Source organism: Oncorhynchus nerka, linkage group LG4 (genome assembly GCF_034236695.1).
Source record: "Oncorhynchus nerka isolate Pitt River linkage group LG4, Oner_Uvic_2.0, whole genome shotgun sequence".
Classification (NCBI taxonomy): Eukaryota; Metazoa; Chordata; class Actinopteri; order Salmoniformes; family Salmonidae; genus Oncorhynchus; species Oncorhynchus nerka.
The window spans coordinates 100890125-100916064 of NC_088399.1; the positions used below are offsets into that span (position 1 = coordinate 100890125).

General features: G+C 49.7%; 1 protein-coding gene across 2 annotated transcripts in view; it reads right to left on the minus strand.

The window, feature by feature from the left end:
• LOC115125061 (angiopoietin-2-like) overlaps nucleotides 1-25940 on the minus strand; it is a 154496-nt gene that overhangs the window by 76358 nt on the left and 52198 nt on the right. For both annotated transcript variants that reach the window (XM_065018064.1, XM_065018062.1), the window contains one exon: nucleotides 1268-1369. In XM_065018064.1, the coding sequence (XP_064874136.1) occupies nucleotides 1268-1369 (102 nt within the window). The remainder of the gene's footprint in view (nucleotides 1-1267; nucleotides 1370-25940) is intronic.

The window sequence follows — 25940 nt, forward strand, 5'->3', positions numbered from 1 at the left end:
CAGCCCCTCCTGATCCTCTGTTATAACCACAGCCCCTCCTGATCCTCTGTTATAACCACAGCCCCTCCTGATCCTCTGTTATAACCACAGCCCCTCCTGATCCTCTGTTATAACCACAGCCCCTCCTGATCCTCTGTTATAACCACAGCCCCTCCTGATCCTCTGTTATAACCACAGCCCCTCCTGATCCTCTGTTATAACCACAGCCCCTCCTGATCCTCTGTTATAACCACAGCCCCTCCTGATCATCTGTTATAACCACAGCCCCTCCTGATCCTACATTCTGTTATAACCACAGCCCCTCCTGATCCTCTGTTATAACCACAGCCCCTCCTGATCATCTGTTATAACCACAGCCCCTCCTGATCCTACATTCTGTTATAACCACAGCCCCTCCTGATCCTCTGTTATAACCACAGCCCCTCCTGATCATCTGTTATAACCACAGCCCCTCCTGATCCTACATTCTGTTATAACCACAGCCCCTCCTGATCCTATATACTGTTATAACCACAGCCCCTCCTGATCCTATATACTGTTATAACCACAGCCCCTCCTGATCCTACATTCTGTTATAACCACAGCCCCTCCTGATCCTACATTCTGTTATAACCACAGCCCCTCCTGATCCTATATACTGTTATAACCACAGCCCCTCCTGATCCTATATACTGTTATAACCACAGCCCCTCCTGATCCTACATTCTGTTATAACCACAGCCCCTCCTGATCCTATATACTGTTATAACCACAGCCCCTCCTGATCCTATATACTGTTATAACCACAGCCCCTCCTGATCCTACATTCTGTTATAACCACAGCCCCTCCTGATCCTACATTCTGTTATAACCACAGCCCCTCCTGATCCTATATACTGTTATAACCACAGCCCCTCCTGATCCTATATACTGTTATAACCACAGCCCCTCCTGATCCTACATTCTGTTATAACCACAGCCCCTCCTGATCCTACATTCTGTTATAACCACAGCCCCTTTGATTCAGAGATCTTGCTTTTGAATTACAAATCACAAACAAATTGCCCAAACTAGATAGATGACATTCTACCACATGTTAAAATGATGTTATATATTTGAATGACTTCCAGGAAAATACCCTGTTGCCATGCTCTGCTGGGGTTGAGGTGAACATGGTCTGAAATAGTCTGTCTTAACAGACACTGCTGCCTCGTGGAGGAAGAGGTCTCCGCTGACCTACCAAAGAAGACTTAGTTGGCATTTTATGTTTAAATTCTAGTGAACATACCATCTTGTAATCCCTCCATCCACGGTGGAAATCCACGGCTCCGTCTCTACGATGCTGCAGCACAGTCCAGCCCCCACCTCTCGTCTTCATATCACAGAACACCTGTAGAGGTAAACCCACTTCTGGTTACAGAACACCTGTAGAGGTAAACCCACTTCTGGTTACAGAACAGCTGAACAGGTAAACCCACTTCTGGTTACAGAACAGCTGAACAGGTAAACCCACTTCTGGTTACAGAACAGCTGAACAGGTAAACCCACTTCTGGATACAGAACACCTGAACATGTAAACCCACTTCTGGTTACAAAATAGCTGAACAGGTAAACCCACTTCTGGATACAGAACAGCTGAACAGGTAAACCCACTTCTGGTTACAGAACACCTGTCGAGGTAAACCCACTTCTGGTTACAGAACAGCTGAACAGGTAAACCCACTTCTGGTCACAGAACACCTGAACAGGGCCCATGACATCTATATGAGTGTCTGTTGGATGTAAAAGAACAGCAATACAATAGTTAATGAATTAAAATGGTAATCCCAGTTTTTTTATTCTGGGATTAAATTTAAAAATCACAGCATTTAAACGAATGACTCGAAACTGGATTTAACCTCTGCCACCACAAATAAGCAGTTAGAACATATCAATGTAATCTGTGGCATGGGAATGATGGGCATGGGAATGATGGGAATGATGGGCATGGGAATGATGGGCATGATGGGCATGGGAATGATGGGCATGGGAATGATGGGCATGGGAATGATGAGCATGGGAATGATGGGCATGATGGGCATGGGAATGATGGGCATGATGGGCATGATGGGCATGGGAATGATGGGCATGGGAATGATGGGCATGGGAATGATGGGCATGATGGGAATGATGGGCATGGGAATGATGGGCATGATGGGCATTGGGATGATGGGCATGATGGGCATGGGAATGATGGGCATGGGAATGATGGGCATGGGAATGATGGGCATGGGAATGATGAGCATGGGAATGATGGGCATGATGGGCATGGGAATGATGGGCATGATGGGCATGATGGGCATGATGGGAATGATGGGCATGATGGGCATGGGAATGATGGGCATGATGGGCATGATGGGCATGGGAATGATGGGCATGGGAATGATGGGCATGGGAATGATGGGCATGATGGGAATGATGGGCATGGGAAGGATGGGCATGATGGGCATGGGAATGATGGGCATGATGGGCATGGGGATGATGGGCATGGGAATGATGGGCATGGGAATGGTGGGCATGGGAATGATGGGCATGATGGGAATGATGGGCATGGGAAGGATGGGCATGGGAATGATGGGCATGATGGGCATGGGAATGATGGGCATGATGGGCATGGGAATGATGGGCATGGGAATGATGGGCATGGGAATGATGGGCATGATGGGCATGGGAATGATGGGCATGGGAATGATGGGCATGGGAATGATGGGCATGATGGGAATGATGGGCATGGGAAGGATGGGCATGGGAATGATGGGCATGGGAATGATGGGCATGATGGGCATGGGAATGATGGGCATGATGGGCATGGGAATGATAGGTATGGGAATGATGGGCATGATGGGCATGGGAATGATGGGCATGATGGGCATGGGCATGATGGGCATGGGAATGATGGGAATGATGGGCATGGGAATGATGGGCATGATGGGCATGGGAATGATGGGCATGATGGGCATGGGAATGATGGGCATGGGAATGATGGGCATGGACATGATGGGCATGATGGGCATGGGAATGATGGGCATGATGGGCATGGGAATGATGGGAATGATGGGCATGGGAATGATGGGCATGGGAATGATGGGCAAGGGAATGATGGGCATGGGAATGATGGGTATGGGAATGATGGGCATGGGAACTCCTAGAATTTAAAAAAACAAATTACTATTTGAGATATGATGGGAAATAGAAAACAAAAACAACTGACATTATATTGTGAAATATTTATAGAACCTAACTGTGTGTGTGTGTGAGTGAGTGAGTGAGTGAGTGAGTGAGTGAGTGAGTGAGTGAGTGAGTGAGTGAGTGAGTGAGTGAGTGAGTGAGTGAGTGAGTGAGTGAGTGAGTGAGTGAGTGAGTGAGTGAGTGAGTGAATGGGTGCATGTATTTGAGGGTAAGAGTGCAAGTGTAGGGCTTCCAGTATGAAAGACAGAATGATGTTTCAGTAATCCATACAGGGTTAATGTTACAGTCAAAAGCATTTAACCCCATAGTACCCTAGGGTACCACTGTTGACCAGGAACCATAGGGTACCACTGTTGACCAGGTACCATAGGGTACTACTGTTGACCAGGACCCATAGGGTACCACTGTTGACCAGGACCCATAGGGTACTGCTGTTGACCAGGAACCATAGGGTACTACTGTTGACCAGGACCCATAGGGTACTACTGTTGACCAGGACCCATAGGGTACTGCTGTTGACGAGGAACCATAGGGTACTACTGTTGACCAGGGACCATAGGGTACCACTGTTGACCAGGAACCATAGGGTACCACCGTTGACCAGGAACCATAGGGTACTGCTGTTGACCAGGAACCATAGGGTACTACTGTTGACCAGGACCCATAGGGTACCACTGTTGACCAGGACCCATAGGGTACCACTGTTGACCAGGATCTATAGGGTACTACTGTTGACCAGGAACCATAGGGTACCACTGTTGACCACTACTATTAACATTTAACACCATAGTACCTCCACACTACTGAACTAAACTACAAACTACCATAGGGTACCACTGTTGACAAGGAACCATAGGGTACCACTGTTGACCAGGACCCATAGGGTACCACTGTTGACCACTACTACTAACATTTATCACCATAGTACCTAAACACTACTAAACTAAACTACAAACTACCATAGGGTACCACTGTTGACCAGGACCCATAGGGTACCACTGTTGACCAGGAACCATAGGGTACTACTGTTGACCAGGAACCATAGGGTACTACTGTTGACCAGGAACCATAGGGTACTGCTGTTGACCAGGAACCATAGGGTACTACTGTTGACCAGGGCCCATAGGGTACCACTGTTGACCAGGAACCATAGGGTACCACTGTTGACCAGGAACCATAGAGTACCACTGTTGACCAGGAACCATAGGGTACCGCTGTTGACCAGGAACCATAGGGTACCACTGTTGACCAGGACCCATAGGGTACCACTGTTGACCAGGACCCATAGGGTACCACTGTTGACCAGGCCCAATAGGGTACTACTGTTGACCAGGAACCATAGGGTACCACTGTTGACCACTACTATTAACATTTAACACCATAGTACCTCCACACTACTGAACTAAACTACAAACTACCATAGGGTACCACTGTTGACCAGGAACCATAGGGTACCACTGTTGACCAGGACCCATAGGGTACCACTGTTGACCACTACTACTAACATTTATCACCATAGTACCTCCACACTACTAAACTAAACTACAAACTACCATAGGGTACCACTGTTGACCAGGACCCATAGGGTACCACTGTTGACCAGGACCCATAGGGTACCACTGTTGACCAGGACCCATAGGATACTACTGTTGACCAGGACCCATAGGGTACCACTGTTGACCAGGACCCATAGGGTACCACTGTTGACCAGGAACCATAGGATACTACTGTTGACCAGGCCCATAGTACCTCCACACTGTTGACCAGGAACCATAGGGTACCACTGTTGACCAGGACCCATAGGGTACCACTGTTGACCAGGACCCATAGTTCACTACTGTTGACCAGGCCCATAGTTCACTACTGTTGACCAGGACCCATAGTTCACTACTGTTGACCAGGGCCCATAGTTCACTACTGTTGACCAAGACCCATAGGGTACCACTGTTGACCAGGACCCATAGTTCATTACTGTTGACCAGGACGCATAGGGTACTACTGTTGACCAGGACCCATAGGGTACTACTGTTGACCAGGGCCGATAGTTCACTACTGTTGACCAGACCCATAGTTCACTACTGTTGACCAACACCCATAGTTCACTACTGTTGACCAGGACCCATAGTTCACTACTGTTGACCAGTACCCATAGTTCACTACTGTTGACCAGGAACCATAGTGTACCACTGTTGACCAGGACCCATAGTTCACTACTGTTGACCAGGACCCATAGGGTACTACTGTTGACTAGGACCTATAGGGTACCACTGTTGACCAGGACCCATAGTTCACTACTGTTGACCAGGCCCCATAGGGTACCACTGTTGACCAGGGACCATAGGGTACTACTGTTGACCAGGGCCCATAGGGTACAACTTTTGACCAGGACCCATAGGGTACCACTGTTGACCAGGACACATAGTTCACTACTGTTGACCAGGACCCATAGTTCACTACTGTTGACCAGGACCCATTGTTCACTACTGTTGACCAGGACCCATAGTGTACTGCTGTTGACCAGGGTCCATTGTTCACTACTGTTGACCAGGACCCAAAGGGTACTACTGTTGACTAGGACCCATAGGGTACCACTGTTGACCAGGCCCATAGTTCACTACTGTTGACCAGGCCCCATAGGGTACCACTGTTGACCAGGGCCCATAGGGTACTACTGTTGACCAGGGCCCATAGGGTACCACTGTTGACCACTACTACTAACATTTATCACCATAGTACCTCCACACTACTAAACTAAACTACAAACTACCATAGGGTACCACTGTTGACCAGGGCCCATAGGGTACCACTGTTGACCAGGACCCATAGGGTACCACTGTTGACCAGGACCCATAGTTCACGACTGTTGACAAGGACCCGTAGGGTACTACTGTTGACTAGGACCCATAGGGTACCACTGTTGACCAGGCCCATAGTTCACTACTGTTGACCAGGCCCCATAGGGTACCACTGTTGACCAGGGCCCATAGGGTACTACTGTTGACCAGGGCCCATAGGGTACTACATTTGACCAGGACCCATAGGGTACCACTGTTGACCAGGACCCATAGTTCACTACTGTTGACCAGGACCCATAGTTCACTACTGTTGACCAGGGCCCATAGTGTACTACTGTTGACCAGGGCCCATAGTTCACTACTGTTGACCAGGACCCATAGGGTACCACTGTTGACCAGGACCCATAGGGTACCACTGTTGACCAGGACCCATAGGGTACCACTGTTGACCAGGAACCATAGGATACTACTGTTGACCAGGCCCATAGTACCTCCACACTGTTGACCAGGAACCATAGGGTACCACTGTTGACCAGGACCCATAGGGTACCACTGTTGACCAGGACCCATAGTTCACTACTGTTGACCAGGCCCATAGTTCACTACTGTTGACCAGGACCCATAGTTCACTACTGTTGACCAGGACCCATAGTTCACTACTGTTGACCAAGACCCATAGGGTACCACTGTTGACCAGGACCCATAGTTCATTCCTGTTGATCAGGACGCATAGGGTACTTCTGTTGACCAGGACCCATAGGGTACTACTGTTGACCAGACCCATAGTTCACTACTGTTGACCAACACCCATAGTTCACTACTGTTGACCAGGACCCATAGTTCACTACTGTTGACCAGGACCCATTGTTCACTACTGTTGACCAGGACCCATAATGTACTACTGTTGACCAGGGCCCATAGGGTACTACTGTTGACCAGGGACCATAGGGTACTACTGTTGACCAGGACCCATAGGGTACCACTGTTGACCAGGACCCATAGTTCACTACTGTTGACCAGGACCCATAGTTCATTACTGTTGACCAGGACCCATAGTGTACTACTGTTGACCAGGACCTATAGGGTACCACTGTTGACCAGGACCCATAGTTCACTACTGTTGACCAGGACCCATAGTTCACTACTGTTGACCAGTGCCCATAGTTCACTACTGTTGACCAGGTCCCATAGTTCATTACTGTTGACCAGGACCCATAGTGTACTACTGTTGACCAGGACCTATAGGGTACCACTGTTGACCAGGACCCATAGTTCACTACTGTTGACCAGGCCCCATAGTGTACTACTGTTGACCAGGACCTATAGGGTACCACTGTTGACCCGGACCCATAGTTCACTACTGTTGACCAGGACCCATAGTTCACTACTGTTGACCAGTGCCCATAGTTCACTACTGTTGACCAGGACCCATAGTTCACTACTGTTGACCAGGACCCATTGTTCACTACTGTTGACCAGGACCCATAGTGTACTGCTGTTGACCAGGGCCCATAGTTCACTACTGTTGACCAGGACCCAAAGGGTACTACTGTTGACTAGGACCCATAGGGTACCACTGTTGACCAGGCCCATAGTTCACTACTGTTGACCAGGCCCCATAGGGTACCACTGTTGACCAGGGCCCATAGGGTACTACTGTTGACCAGGGCCCATAGGGTACCACTGTTGACCACTACTACTAACATTTATCACCATAGTACCTCCACACTACTAAACTAAACTACAAACTACCATAGGGTACCACTGTTGACCAGGACCCATAGGGTACCACTGTTGACCAGGACCCATAGGGTACCACTGTTGACCAGGACCCATAGGGTACCACTGTTGACCAGGACCCATAGGGTACCACTGTTGACCAGGAACCATAGGATACTACTGTTGACCAGGCCCATAGTACCTCCACACTGTTGACCAGGAACCATAGGGTACCACTGTTGACCAGGACCCATAGGGTACCACTGTTGACCAGGACCCATAGTTCACTACTGTTGACCAGGCCCATAGTTCACTACTGTTGACCAGGACCCATAGTTCACTACTGTTGACCAGGACCCATAGTTCACTACTGTTGACCAAGACCCATAGGGTACCACTGTTGACCAGGACCCATAGTTCATTCCTGTTGATCAGGAAGCATAGGGTACTACTGTTGACCAGGACCCATAGGGTACTACTGTTGACCAGGGCCCATAGTTCACTACTGTTGACCAGACCCATAGTTCACTACTGTTGACCAACACCCATAGTTCACTACTGTTGACCAGGACCCATAGTTCACTACTGTTGACCAGTACCCATAGTTCACTACTGTTGACCAGGAACCATAGGGTACCACTGTTGACCAGGACCCATAGTTCACTACTGTTGACCAGGACCCATAGGGTACTACTGTTGACTAGGACCTATAGGGTACCACTGTTGACCAGGACCCATAGTTCACTACTGTTGACCAGGCCCCATAGGGTACCACTGTTGACCAGGGCCCATAGGGTACTACTGTTGACCAGGGCCCATAGGGTACTACTTTTGACCAGGACCCATAGGGTACCACTGTTGACCAGGACACATAGTTCACTACTGTTGACCAGGGCCCATAGTTCACTACTGTTGACCAGGACCCATAGTTCACTACTGTTGACCAGGACCCATTGTTCACTACTGTTGACCAGGACCCATAGTGTACTGCTGTTGACCAGGGCCCATAGTTCACTACTGTTGACCAGGACCCAAAGGGTACTACTGTTGACTAGGACCCATAGGGTACCACTGTTGACCAGGACCCATAGTTCACGACTGTTGACAAGGACCCATAGGGTACTACTGTTGACTAGGGCCCATAGGGTACTACTGTTGACCAGGGCCCATAGGGTACTACATTTGTCCAGGACCCATAGGGTACCACTGTTGACCAGGACCCATAGTTCACTACTGTTGACCAGGACCCATAGTTCACTACTGTTGACCAGGGCCCATAGTGTACTACTGTTGACCAGGGCCCATAGTTCACTACTGTTGACCAGGACCCATAGTTCACTACTGTTGACCAGGACCCATAGTAGACTACTGTTGACCAGGGCCCATAGGGTACTACTGTTGACCAGGACCCATAGTTCACTACTGTTGACCAGGACCCATTGTTCACTACTGTTGACCAGGACCCATAGTGTACTACTGTTGACCAGGGCCCATAGGGTACTACTGTTGACCAGGGACCATAGGGTACTACTGTTGACCAGGACCCATAGGGTACCACTGTTGACCAGGACCCATAGTTCACTACTGTTGACCAGGACCCATAGTTCATTACTGTTGACCAGGACCCATAGTGTACTACTGTTGACCAGGACCTATAGGGTACCACTGTTGACCAGGACCCATAGTTCACTACTGTTGACCAGGACCCATAGTTCACTACTGTTGACCAGGACCCATAGTTCACTACTGTTGGCCAGTGCCCATAGTTCACTACTGTTGACCAGGTCCCATAGTTCATTACTGTTGACCAGGGCCCATAGTTCACTACTGTTGACCAGGACCCATAGTTCACTACTGTTGACCAGTGCCCATAGTTCACTACTGTTGACCAGGACCCATAGTTCACTACTGTTGACCAGACCCATAGTTCACTACTGTTGACCAACACCCATAGTGTACTACTGTTGACCAGGACCCATAGGGTACCACTGTTGACCAGGACCCATAGTTCACTACTGTTGACCAGGACCCATAGTTCACAACTGTTGACCAGGACCCATAGTTCACTACTGTTGACCAGGACCCATAGGGTACTACTGTTGACCAGGGCCCATAGGGTACTACATTTGACCAGGACCCATAGGGTACCACTGTTGACCAGGACCCATAGTTCACTACTGTTGACCAGGACCCATAGTTCACTACTGTTGACCAGGACCCATAGTTCACAACTGTTGACCAGGACCCATAGTTCACTACTGTTGACCAGGGCCCATAGGGTACTACTGTTGACCAGGGCCCATAGGGTACTACATTTGACCAGGACCCATAGGGTACCACTGTTGACCAGGACCCATAGTTCACTACTGTTGACCAGGACCCATAGTTCACTACTGTTGACCAGGGCCCATAGTGTACTACTGTTGACCAGGGCCCATAGTTCACTACTGTTGACCAGGACCCATAGTTCACTACTGTTGACCAGGACCCATAGTAGACTACTGTTGACCAGGGCCCATAGGGTACTACTGTTGACCAGGAACCATAGTTCACTACTGTTGACCAGGACCCATTGTTCACTACTGTTGACCAGGACCCATAATGTACTACTGTTGACCAGGGCCCATAGGGTACTACTGTTGACCAGGGACCATAGGGTACTACTGTTGACCAGGACCCATAGGGTACCACTGTTGACCAGGACCCATAGTTCACTACTGTTGACCAGGACCCATAGTTCATTACTGTTGACCAGGACCCATAGTGTACTACTGTTGACCAGGACCTATAGGGTACCACTGTTGACCAGGACCCATAGTTCACTACTGTTGACCAGAACCCATAGTTCACTACTGTTGACCAGGACCCATAGTTCACTACTGTTGACCAGGACCCATAGTGTACTACTGTTGACCAGGACCTATAGGGTACCACTGTTGACCAGGACCCATAGTTCACTACTGTTGACCAGAACCCATAGTTCACAACTGTTGACAAGGACCCATAGGGTACTACTGTTGACTAGGACCCATAGGGTACCACTGTTGACCAGGCCCATAGTTCACTACTGTTGACCAGGCCCCATATGGTACCACTGTTGACCAGGGCCCATAGGGTACTACTGTTGACCAGGGCCCATAGTTCACTACTGTTGACCAGACCCATAGTTCACTACTGTTGACCAGGACCCATAGTTCACTACTGTTGACCAGTGCCCATAGTTCACTACTGTTGACCAGGATCCATAGTTCACTACTGTTGACCAGACCCATAGTTCACTACTGTTGACCAACACCCATAGTGTACTACTGTTGACCAGGACCCATAGGGTACTACTGTTGACCAGGCCCCATAGTTCACTACTGTTGACCAGGCCCCATAGTTCACTACTGTTGACCAGGACCCATAGGATACTACTGTTGACCAGGACCCATAGGGTACCACTGTTGACCAGGAACCATAGGATACTACTGTTGACCAGGCCCATAGTACCTACACACTGTTGACCAGGAACCATAGGGTACCACTGTTGACCAGGACCCATAGTTCACTACTGTTGACCAGGACCCATAGTTCACTACTGTTGACCAGGACACATAGTAGACTACTGTTGACCAGGGCCCATAGGGTACTACTGTCGACCAGGACCCATAGTTCACTACTGTTGACCAGGACCCACTGTTCACTACTGTTGACCAGGACCCATAGTGTACTGCTGTTGACCAGGGCCCATAGTTCACTACTGTTGACCAGGACCCAAAGGGTACTACTGTTGACTAGGACCCATAGGGTACCACTGTTGACCAGGACCCATAGTTCACAACTGTTGACAAGGACCCATAGGGTACTACTGTTGACTAGGACCCATAGGGTACCACTGTTGACCAGGCCCATAGTTCACTACTGTTGACCAGGCCCCATATGGTACCACTGTTGACCAGGGCCCATAGGGTACTACTGTTGACCAGGGCCCATAGTTCACTACTGTTGACCAGACCCATAGTTCACTACTGTTGACCAACACCCATAGTTCACTACTGTTGACCAGGACCCATAGTTCACTACTGTTGACCAGTACCCATAGTTCACTACTGTTGACCAGGAACCATAGGGTACCACTGTTGACCAGGACCCATAGTTCACTACTGTTGACCAGGACCCATAGTTCACTACTGTTGACCAGGACCCATAGGATACTACTGTTGACCAGGACCCATAGTGTACTACTGTTGACCAGGGCCTATAGGGTACCACTGTTGACCAGGACCCATAGTTCACTACTGTTGACCAGGACCCATAGTTCACTACTGTTGACCAGGATCCATAGGGTACCACTGTTGACCAGGAACCATAGGGTACCACTGTTGACCAGGAACCATAGGGTAGCACTGTTGACCAGGAACCATAGGGTACCACTGTTGACCAGGAACCATAGTTCATTACTGTTGACCAGGAACCCTAGGGTACCACTGTTGACCAGGAACCATAGGGTACTACTGTTGACCAGGAACCATAGGGTACTACTGTTGACCAGGAACCATAGGGTACCACTGTTGACCAGGAACCATAGGGTACCACTGTTGACCAGGAACCATAGGGTACTACTGTTGACCAGGAACCATAGGGTACCACTGTTGACCAGGAACCATAGGGTACCGCTGTTGACCAGGAACAATAGGGTACTACTGTTGACCAGGAACCATAGGGTACTACTGTTGACCAGGAACCATAGGGTACTGCTGTTGACCAGGAACCATAGGGTACTACTGTTGACCAGGGCCCATAGGGTACCACTGTTGACCAGGAACCATAGGGTACCACTGTTGACCAGGAACCATAGGGTACCGCTGTTGACCAGGAACCATAGGGTACCACTGTTGACCAGGACCCATAGGGTACCACTGTTGACCAGGACCCATAGGGTACCACTGTTGACCAGGACCAATAGGGTACTACTGTTGACCAGGACCCATAGGGTACCACTGTTGACCACTACTATTAACATTTAACACCATAGTACCTCCACACTACTGAACTAAACTACAAACTACCATAGGGTACCACTGTTGACCAGGAACCATAGGGTACCACTGTTGACCAGGACCCATAGGGTACCACTGTTGACCACTACTACTAACATTTATCACCATAGTACCTCCACACTACTAAACTAAACTACAAACTACCATAGGGTACCACTGTTGACCAGGACCCATAGGGTACCACTGTTGACCAGGACCCATAGGGTACCACTGTTGACCAGGAACCATAGGATACTACTGTTGACCAGGCCCATAGTACCTCCACACTGTTGACCAGGAACCATAGGGTACCACTGTTGACCAGGAACCATAGGGTACCACTGTTGACCAGGACCCATAGTTCACTACTGTTGACCAGGCCCATAGTTCACTACTGTTGACCAGGACCCATAGTTCACTACTGTTGACCAGGACCCATAGTTCACTACTGTTGACCAGGACCCATAGGGTACCACTGTTGACCAGGACCCATAGTTCATTACTGTTGACCAGGACGCATAGGGTACCACTGTTGACCAGGACCCATAGTTCATTACTGTTGACCAGGACCCATAGGGTACTACTGTTGACCAGGGCCCATAGTTCACTACTGTTGACCAGACCCATAGTTCACTACTGTTGACCAACACCCATAGTTCACTACTGTTGACCAGGACCCATAGTTCACTACTGTTGACCAGTACCCATAGTTCACTACTGTTGACCAGGAACCATAGGGTACCAGTGTTGACCAGGACCCATAGTTCACTACTGTTGACCAGGACCCATAGGGTACTACTGTTGACTAGGACCTATAGGGTACCACTGTTGACCAGGACCCATAGTTCACTACTGTTGACCAGGCCCCATAGGGTACCACTGTTGACCAGACCCATAGGGTACTACTGTTGACCATGGCCCATAGGGTACTACTTTTGACCAGGACCCATAGGGTACCACTGTTGACCAGGACCCATAGTTCACTACTGTTGACCAGGGCCCACTACTGTTGACCAGGACCCATAGTTCACTACTGTTGACCAGGACCCATTGTTCACTACTGTTGACCAGGACCCATAGTGTACTGCTGTTGACCAGGGCCCATAGTTCACTACTGTTGACCAGGACCCAAAGGGTACTACTGTTGACTAGGACCCATAGGGTACCACTGTTGACCAGGACCCATAGTTCACGACTGTTGACAAGGACCCATAGGGTACTACTGTTGACTAGGACCCATAGGGTACCACTGTTGACCAGTCCCATAGTTCACTACTGTTGACCAGGCCCCATAGGGTACCACTGTTGACCAGGGCCCATAGGGTACTACTGTTGACCAGGGCCCATAGGGTACTACATTTGACCAGGACCCATAGGGTACCACTGTTGACCAGGACCCATAGTTCACTACTGTTGACCAGGACCCATAGTTCACTACTGTTGACCAGGGCCCATAGTGTACTACTGTTGACCAGGGCCCATAGTTCACTACTGTTGACCAGGACCCATAGTTCACTACTGTTGACCAGGACACATAGTAGACTACTGTTGACCAGGGCCCATAGGGTACTACTGTTGACCAGGACCCATAGTTCACTACTGTTGACCAGGACCCATTGTTCACTACTGTTGACCAGGACCCATAGTGTACTGCTGTTGACCAGGGCCCATAGTTCACTACTGTTGACCAGGACCCAAAGGGTACTACTGTTGACTAGGACCCATAGGGTACCACTGTTGACCAGGACCCATAGTTCACAACTGTTGACAAGGACCCATAGGGTACTACTGTTGACTAGGACCCATAGGGTACCACTGTTGACCAGGCCCATAGTTCACTACTGTTGACCAGGCCCCATATGGTACCACTGTTGACCAGGGCCCATAGGGTACTACTGTTGACCAGGGCCCATAGGGTACTACATTTGACCAGGACCCATAGGGTACCACTGTTGACCAGGACCCATAGTTCACTACTGTTGACCAGGACCCATAGTTCACTACTGTTGACCAGGGCCCATAGTGTACTACTGTTGACCAGGGCCCATAGTTCACTACTGTTGACCAGGACCCATAGTTCACTACTGTTGACCAGGACCCATAGTAGACTACTGTTGACCAGGGCCCATAGGGTACTACTGTTGACCAGGGACCATAGGGTACTACTGTTGACCAGGACCCATAGGGTACCACTGTTGACCAGGACCCATAGTTCACTACTGTTGACCAGGACCCATAGTTCATTACTGTTGACCAGGACCCATAGTGTACTACTGTTGACCAGGAACCATAGGGTACCACTGTTGACCAGGAACCATAGGGTACCACTGTTGACCAGGAACCATAGGGTACTACTGTTGACCAGGAACCATAGGGTACCACTGTTGACCAGGAACCATAGGGTACTGCTGTTGACCAGGAACCATAGGGTACTACTGTTGACCAGGAACCATAGGGTACCACTGTTGACCAGGACCCATAGTTCACTACTGTTGACCAGGCCCATAGTTCACTACTGTTGACCAGGACCCATAGTTCACTACTGTTGACCAGGACCCATAGTTCACTACTGTTGACCAGGAACCATAGGGTACCAGTGTTGACCAGGACCCATAGTTCATTACTGTTGACCAGGACGCATAGGGTACCACTGTTGACCAGGTCCCATAGTTCATTACTGTTGACCAGGACCCATAGGGTACTACTGTTGACCAGGGCCCATAGTTCACTACTGTTGACCAGACCCATAGTTCACTACTGTTGACCAACACCCATAGTTCACTACTGTTGACCAGGACCCATAGTTCACTACTGTTGACCAGTACCCATAGTTCACTACTGTTGACCAGGAACCATAGGGTACCAGTGTTGACCAGGACCCATAGTTCACTACTGTTGACCAGGACCCATAGGGTACTACTGTTGACTAGGACCTATAGGGTACCACTGTTGACCAGGACCCATAGTTCACTACTGTTGACCAGGCCCCATAGGGTACCACTGTTGACCAGACCCATAGGGTACTACTGTTGACCAGGGCCCATAGGGTACTACTTTTGACCAGGACCCATAGGGTACCACTGTTGACCAGGACCCATAGTTCACTACTGTTGACCAGGGCCCATAGTTCACTACTGTTGACCAGGACCCATAGTTCAATACTGTTGACCAGGACCCATTGTTCACTACTGTTGACCAGGACCCATAGTGTACTGCTGTTGACCAGGGCCCATAGTTCACTACTGTTGACCAGGACCCAAAGGGTACTACTGTTGACTAGGACCCATAGGGTACCACTGTTGACCAGGACCCATAGTTCACGACTGTTGACAAGGACCCATAGGGTACTACTGTTGACTAGGACCCATAGGGTACCACTGTTGACCAGGCCCATAGTTCACTACTGTTGACCAGGCCCCATAGGGTACCACTGTTGACCAGGGCCCATAGGGTACTACTGTTGACCAGGGCCCATAGGGTACTACATTTGACCAGGACCCATAGGGTACCACTGTTGACCAGGACCCATAGTTCACTACTGTTGACCAGGACCCATAGTTCACTACTGTTGACCAGGGCCCATAGTGTACTACTGTTGACCAGGGCCCATAGTTCACTACTGTTGACCAGGACCCATAGTTCACTACTGTTGACCAGGACACATAGTAGACTACTGTTGACCAGGGCCCATAGGGTACTACTGTCGACCAGGACCCATAGTTCACTACTGTTGACCAGGACCCACTGTTCACTACTGTTGACCAGGACCCATAGTGTACTGCTGTTGACCAGGGCCCATAGTTCACTACTGTTGACCAGGACCCAAAGGGTACTACTGTTGACTAGGACCCATAGGGCACCACTGTTGACCAGGACCCATAGTTCACAACTGTTGACAAGGACCCATAGGGTACTACTGTTGACTAGGACCCATAGGGTACCACTGTTGACCAGGCCCATAGTTCACTACTGTTGACCAGGCCCCATATGGTACCACTGTTGACCAGGGCCCATAGGGTACTACTGTTGACCAGGGCCCATAGGGTACTACATTTGACCAGGACCCATAGGGTACCACTGTTGACCAGGACCCATAGTTCACTACTGTTGACCAGGACCCATAGTTCACTACTGTTGACCAGGGCCCATAGTGTACTACTGTTGACCAGGGCCCATAGTTCACTACTGTTGACCAGGACCCATAGTTCACTACTGTTGACCCGGACCCATAGTAGACTACTGTTGACCAGGGCCCATAGGGTACTACTGTTGACCAGGGACCATAGGGTACTACTGTTGACCAGGACCCATAGGGTACCACTGTTGACCAGGACCCATAGTTCACTACTGTTGACCAGGACCCATAGTTCATTACTGTTGACCAGGACCCATAGTGTACTACTGTTGACCAGGAACCATAGGGTACCACTGTTGACCAGGAACCATAGGGTACCACTGTTGACCAGGAACCATAGGGTACTACTGTTGACCAGGAACCATAGGGTACCACTGTTGACCAGGAACCATAGGGTACTGCTGTTGACCAGGAACCATAGGGTACTACTGTTGACCAGGAACCATAGGGTACTACTGTTGACCAGGAACCATAGGGTACTGCTGTTGACCAGGAACCATAGGGTACTACTGTTGACCAGGGCCCATAGGGTACCACTGTTGACCAGGAACCATAGGGTACCACTGTTGACCAGGAACCATAGGGTACCGCTGTTGACCAGGAACCATAGGGTACCACTGTTGACCAGGACCCATAGGGTACCACTGTTGACCAGGACCCATAGGGTACCACTGTTGACCAGGACCAATAGGGTACTACTGTTGACCAGGAACCATAGGGTACCACTGTTGACCACTACTATTAACATTTAACACCATAGTACCTCCACACTACTGAACTAAACTACAAACTACCATAGGGTACCACTGTTGACCAGGAACCATAGGGTACCACTGTTGACCAGGACCCATAGGGTACCACTGTTGACCACTACTACTAACATTTATCACCATAGTACCTCCACACTACTAAACTAAACTACAAACTACCATAGGGTACCACTGTTGACCAGGACCCATAGGGTACCACTGTTGACCAGGACCCATAGGGTACCACTGTTGACCAGGAACCATAGGATACTACTGTTGACCAGGCCCATAGTACCTCCACACTGTTGACCAGGAACCATAGGGTACCACTGTTGACCAGGACCCATAGGGTACCACTGTTGACCAGGACCCATAGTTCACTACTGTTGACCAGGCCCATAGTTCACTACTGTTGACCAGGACCCATAGTTCACTACTGTTGACCAGGACCCATAGTTCACTACTGTTGACCAGGACCCATAGGGTACCACTGTTGACCAGGACCCATAGTTCATTACTGTTGACCAGGACGCATAGGGTACTACTGTTGACCAGGACCCATAGGGTACTACTGTTGACCAGGGCCCATAGTTCACTACTGTTGACCAGACCCATAGTTCACTACTGTTGACCAACACCCATAGATCACTACTGTTGACCAGGACCCATAGTTCACTACTGTTGACCAGTACCCATAGTTCACTACTGTTGACCAGGAACCATAGGGTACCACTGTTGACCAGGACCCATAGTTCACTACTGTTGACCTGGACCCATAGGGTACTACTGTTGACTAGGACCTATAGGGTACCACTGTTGACCAGGACCCATAGTTCACTACTGTTGACCAGGCCCCATAGGGTACCACTGTTGACCAGGGCCCATAGGGTACTACTGTTGACCAGGACCCATAGTTCACTACTGTTGACCAGGGCCCATAGTTCACTACTGTTGACCAGGACCCATAGTTCACTACTGTTGACCAGGACCCATTGTTCACTACTGTTGACCAGGACCCATAGTGTACTGCTGTTGACCAGGGCCCATAGTTCACTACTGTTGACCAGGACCCAAAGGGTACTACTGTTGACTAGGACCCATAGGGTACCACTGTTGACCAGGACCCATAGTTCATGACTGTTGACAAGGACCCATAGGGTACTACTGTTGACTAGGACCCATAGGGTACCACTGTTGACCAGGCCCATAGTTCACTACTGTTGACCAGGCCCCATAGGGTACCACTGTTGACCAGGGCCCATAGGGTACTACTGTTGACCAGGGCCCATAGGGTACTACATTTGACCAGGACCCATAGGGTACCACTGTTGACCAGCACCCATAGTTCACTACTGTTGACCAGGACCCATAGTTCACTACTGTTGACCAGGGCCCATAGTGTACTACTGTTGACCAGGGCCCATAGTTCACTACTGTTGACCAGGACCCATAGTTCACTACTGTTCACCAGGACCCATAGTAGACTACTGTTGACCAGGGCCCATAGGGTACTACTGTTGACCAGGACCCATAGTTCACTACTGTTGACCAGGACCCATTGTTCACTACTGTTGACCAGGACCCATAGTGTACTACTGTTGACCAGGACCCAAAGGGTACTACTGTTGACTAGGACCCATAGGGTACCACTGTTGACCAGGACCCATAGTTCACGACTGTTGACAAGGACCCATAGGGTACTACTGTTGACTAGGACCCATAGGGTACCACTGTTGACCAGGCCCATAGTTCACTACTGTTGACCAGGCCCCATAGGGTACCACTGTTGACCAGGGCCCATAGGGTACTACTGTTGACCAGGGCCCATAGGGTACTACATTTGACCAGGACCCATAGGGTACCACTGTTGACCAGGACCCATAGTTCACTACTGTTGACCAGGACCCATAGTTCACTACTGTTGACCAGGGCCCATAGTGTACTACTGTTGACCAGGGCCCATAGTTCACTACTGTTGACCAGGACCCATAGTTCACTACTGTTGACCAGGACCCATAGTAGACTACTGTTGACCAGGGCCCATAGGGTACTACTGTTGACCAGGACCCATAGTTCACTACTGTTGACCAGGACCCATTGTTCACTACTGTTGACCAGGACCCATAGTGTACTACTGTTGACCAGGGACCATAGGGTACTACTGTTGACCAGGGACCATAGGGTACTACTGTTGACCAGGACCCATAGGGTACCACTGTTGACCAGGACCCATAGTTCACTACTGTTGACCAGGACCCATAGTTCATTACTGTTGACTAGGACCCATAGTGTACTACTGTTGACCAGGACCTATAGGGTACCACTGTTGACCAGGACCCATAGTTCACTACTGTTGACCAGGACCCATAGTTCACTACTGTTGACCAGTGCCCATAGTTCACTACTGTTGACCAGGTCCCATAGTTCATTACTGTTGACCAGGGCCCATAGTTCACTACTGTTGACCAGGACCCATAGTTCACTACTGTTGACCAGTGCCCATAGTTCACTACTGTTGACCAGGACCCATAGTTCACTACTGTTGACCAGACCCATAGTTCACTACTGTTGACCAACACCCATAGTGTACTACTGTTGACCAGGACCCATAGGGTACTACTGTTGACCAGGACCCATAGTTCACTACTGTTGACCAGGACCCATAGTTCACTACTGTTGACCAGGACCCATAGGATACTACTGTTGACCAGGACCCATAGGGTACCACTGTTGACCAGGACCCATAGTTCACTACTGTTGACCAGGTACCATAGTTCACAACTGTTGACCAGGACCCATAGTTCACTACTGTTGACCAGGACCCATAGGGTACTACTGTTGACCAGGGCCCATAGGGTACTACATTTGACCAGGACCCATAGGGTACCACTGTTGACCAGGACCCATAGTTCACTACTGTTGACCAGGACCCATAGTTCACTACTGTTGACCAGGACCCATAGTTCACAACTGTTGACCAGGACCCATAGTTCACTACTGTTGACCAGGGCCCATAGGGTACTACTGTTGACCAGGGCCCATAGGGTACTACATTTGACCAGGACCCATAGGGTACCACTGTTGACCAGGACCCATAGTTCACTACTGTTGACCAGGACCCATAGTTCACTACTGTTGACCAGGGCCCATAGTGTACTACTGTTGACCAGGGCCCATAGTTCACTACTGTTGACCAGGACCCATAGTTCACTACTGTTGACCAGGACCCATAGTAGACTACTGTTGACCAGGGCCCATAGGGTACTACTGTTGACCAGGACCCATAGTTCACTACTGTTGACCAGGACCCATTGTTCACTACTGTTGACCAGGACCCATAATGTACTACTGTTGACCAGGGCCCATAGGGTACTACTGTTGACCAGGGACCATAGGGTACTACTGTTGACCAGGACCCATAGGGTACCACTGTTGACCAGGACCCATAGTTCACTACTGTTGACCAGGACCCATAGTTCATTACTGTTGACCAGGACCCATAGTGTACTACTGTTGACGAGGACCTATAGGGTACCACTGTTGACCAGGACCCATAGTTCACTACTGTTGACCAGGACCCATAGTTCACTACTGTTGACCAGGACCCATAGTGTACTACTGTTGACCAGGACCTATAGGGTACCACTGTTGACCAGGACCCATAGTTCACTACTGTTGACCAGGACCCATAGTTCACTACTGTTGACCAGTGCCCATAGTTCACTACTGTTGACCAGGACCCATAGTTCACTACTGTTGACCAGTGCCCATAGTTCACTACTGTTGACCAGGACCCATAGTTCACTACTGTTGACCAGACCCATAGTTCACTACTGTTGACCAACACCCATAGTGTACTACTGTTGACCAGGACCCATAGGGTACTACTGTTGACCAGGACCCATAGTTCACTACTGTTGACCAGGACCCATAGTTCACTACTGTTGACCAGGACCCATAGGATACTACTGTTGACCAGGACCCATAGGGTACCACTGTTGACCAGGACCCATAGTTCACTACTGTTGACCAGGACCCATAGTTCACAACTGTTGACCAGGACCCATAGTTCACTACTGTTGACCAGGACCCATAGGGTACTACTGTTGACCAGGGCCCATAGGGTACTACATTTGACCAGGACCCATAGGGTACCACTGTTGACCAGGACCCATAGTTCACTACTGTTGACCAGGACCCATAGTTCACTACTGTTGACCAGGACCCATAGTTCACAACTGTTGACCAGGACCCATAGTTCACTACTGTTGACCAGGGCCCATAGGGTACTACTGTTGACCAGGGCCCATAGGGTACTACATTTGACCAGGACCCATAGGGTACCACTGTTGACCAGGACCCATAGTTCACTACTGTTGACCAGGACCCATAGTTCACTACTGTTGACCAGGGCCCATAGTGTACTACTGTTGACCAGGGCCCATAGTTCACTACTGTTGACCAGGACCCATAGTTCACTACTGTTGACCAGGACCCATAGTAGACTACTGTTGACCAGGGCCCATAGGGTACTACTGTTGACCAGGACCCATAGTTCACTACTGTTGACCAGGACCCATTGTTCACTACTGTTGACCAGGACCCATAATGTACTACTGTTGACCAGGGCCCATAGGGTACTACTGTTGACCAGGGACCATAGGGTACTACTGTTGACCAGGACCCATAGGGTACCACTGTTGACCAGGACCCATAGTTCACTACTGTTGACCAGGACCCATAGTTCATTACTGTTGACCAGGACCCATAGTGTACTACTGTTGACCAGGACCTATAGGGTACCACTGTTGACCAGGACCCATAGTTCACTACTGTTGACCAGGACCCATAGTTCACTACTGTTGACCAGGACCCATAGTTCATTACTGTTGACCAGGACCCATAGTGTACTACTGTTGACCAGGACCTATAGGGTACCACTGTTGACCAGGACCCATAGTTCACTACTGTTGACCAGGACCCATAGTTCACTACTGTTGACCAGTGCCCATAGTTCACTACTGTTGACCAGGTCCCATAGTTCATTACTGTTGACCAGGGTCCATAGTTCACTACTGTTGACCAGGACCCATAGTTCACTACTGTTGACCAGTGCCCATAGTTCACTACTGTTGACCAGGACCCATAGTTCACTACTGTTGACCAGACCCATAGTTCACTACTGTTGACCAACACCCATAGTGTACTACTGTTGATCAGGACCCATAGGGTACTACAGTTGACCAGGACCCATAGTTCACTACTGTTGACCAGGACCCATAGTTCACTACTGTTGACCAGGACCCATAGGATACTACTGTTGACCAGGACCCATAGGGTACCACTGTTGACCAGGGCCCATAGTTCACTACTGTTGACCAGGACCCATAGTTCAGTTCCAGGACCCATAGTTCACTACTGTTGACCAGGACCCATAGTTCACTACTGTTGACCAGGACCCATAGGGTACTACTGTTGACCAGGTCCCATAGGGTACCACTGTTGACCAGGACCCATAGTTCACTACTGTTGACCAGGGCCCATAGGGTACCACTGTTGACCAGGACCCATAGGATACTACTGTTGACCAGGACCCATAGTTCACTACTGTTGACCAGGACCCATAGTTCACTACTGTTGACAAGTACCCATAGTGTACTACTGTTGACCAGGGCCCATAGGGTACTACTGTTGAACAGGGCCCATAGGGTACTACTGTTGAACAGGGCCCATAGGGTACCACTGTTGACCAGGACCCATAGTTCACTACTGCTGACCAGGACCCATAGTTCACTACTGTTGACCAGGACCCATAGGATACTACTGTTGACCAGGACCCATAGTGTACTACTGTTGACCAGGACCTATAGGGTACCACTGTTGACCAGGACCCATAGTTCACTACTGTTGACCAGGACCCATAGTTCACTACTGTTGACCAGGACCCATAGGGTACCACTGTTGACCAGGAACCATAGGGTACCACTGTTGACCAGGACCCATAGGGTACCACTGTTGACCAGGAACCATAGTTTATTACTGTTGACCAGGAACCCTAGGGTACCACTGTTGACCAGGAACCATAGGGTACTACTGTTGACCAGGAACCATAGGGTACTACTGTTGACCAGGAACCATATGGTACCACTGTTGACCAGGAACCATAGGGTACTACTGTTGACCAGGAACCATAGGGTACCACTGTTGACCAGGAACCATAGGGTACTGCTGTTGACCAGGAACCATAGGGTCCTACTGTTGACCAGGAACCATAGGGTACTACTGTTGACTAGGAACCATAGGGTACTGCTGTTGACCAGGAACCATAGGGTACTACTGTTGACCAGGGCCCATAGGGTACCACTGTTGACCAGGAACCATAGGGTACCACTGTTGACCAGGAACCATAGGGTACTGCTGTTGACCAGGAACCATAGGGTACCGCTGTTGACCAGGACCCATAGGGTACCACTGTTGACCAGGACCCATAGGGTACCACTGTTGACCAGGACCCATAGGGTACCACTGTTGACCAGGACCAATAGGGTACTACTGTTGACCAGGAACCATAGGGTACCACTGTTGACCACTACTATTAACATTTAACACCATAGTACCTCCACACTACTGAACTAAACTACAAACTACCATAGGGTACCACTGTTGACCAGGAACCATAGGGTACCACTGTTGACCAGGACCCATAGGGTACCACTGTTGACCAGGAACCATAGGATACTACTGTTGACCAGGCCCATAGTACCTCCACACTGTTGACCAGGGACCATAGGGTACCACTGTTGACCAGGACCCATAGTTCACTACTGTTGACCAGGCCCATAGTTCACAACTGTTGACCAGGACCCATAGTTCACTACTGTTGACCTGGACCCATAGTTCACTACTGTTTACCAGGACCCATAGGGTACCACTGTTGACAAGGACCCACAGTTCATTACTGTTGACCAGGACGCATAGGGTACTACTGTTGACCAGGACCCATAGGTTACTACTGTTGACCAGGGCCCATAGTTCACTACTGTTGACCAGACCCATAGTTCACTACTGTTGACCAACACCCATAGTTCACTACTGTTGACCAGGACCCATAGTTCACTACTGTTGACCAGGACCCATAGGGTACTACTGTTGACTAGGACCTATAGGGTACCACTGTTGACCAGGACCCATAGTTTACTACTGTTGACCAGGACCCATAGGGTACTACTGTTGACTAGGACCTATAGGTTACCACTGTTGACCAGGACCCATAGGGTACCACTGTTGACCAGGGCCCATAGGGTACTACTGTTGACCAGGGCCCATAGGGTACCACTGTTGACTAGGACCTATAGGGTACCACTGTTGACCAGGACCCATAGTTCACTACTGTTGACCAGGCCCAATAGGGTTTCACTGTTGACCAGGGCCCATAGGGTCCTGACCCCTCCTGTCTCAGCCTCCAGTATTTATGCTGCATTAGTTTATGTGTCGGGGGGCTAGGGTCAGTTTGTTATATCTGGAGTACTTCTCCTGTCCTATTCGGTGTCCTGTGTGAATCTAAGTGTGCGTTCTCTAATTCTCTCCTTCTCTCTTTCTTTCTCTCTCTCGGAGGACCTGAGCCCTAGGACCATGCCCCAGGACTACCTGACATGATGACTCCTTGCTGTCCCCAGTCCACCTGGCCATGCTGCTGCTCCAGTTTCAACTGGCCTGGGCCCTAGGACCATGTCCCAGGACTACCTGACATGATGACTCCTTGCTGTCCCCAGTCCACCTGGCCATGCTGCTGCTCCAGTTTCAACTGTTCTGCCTTACTATTATTCAACCATGCTGGTCATTTATGAACATTTGAACATCTTGGCCACGTTCTGTTATAATCTCCACCGGCACAGCCAGAAGAGGACTGGCCACCCCACATATGCTCTCTCTAATTCTCTCTTTCTTTCTCTCTCTCTCGGAGGACCTGAGCCCTAGGACCGTGCCCCAGGACTACCTGACATGATGACTCCTTGCTGTCCCCAGTCCACCTGACTGTGCTGCTGCTCCAGTTTCAACTGTTCTGCCTTATTATTATTCGACCATGCTGGTCATTTATGAACATTTGAACATCTTGGTCATGTTCTGTTATAATCTCTACCCGGCACAGCCAGAAGAGGACTGGCCACCCCACATAGCCTGGTTCCTCTCTAGGTTTCTTCCTAGGTTTTGGCCTTTCTAGGGAGTTTTTCCTAGCCACCGTGCTTTTACACCTGCATTGTTTGCTGTTTGGGGTTTTAGGCTGGGTTTCTGTACAGCACTTTGAGATATCAGC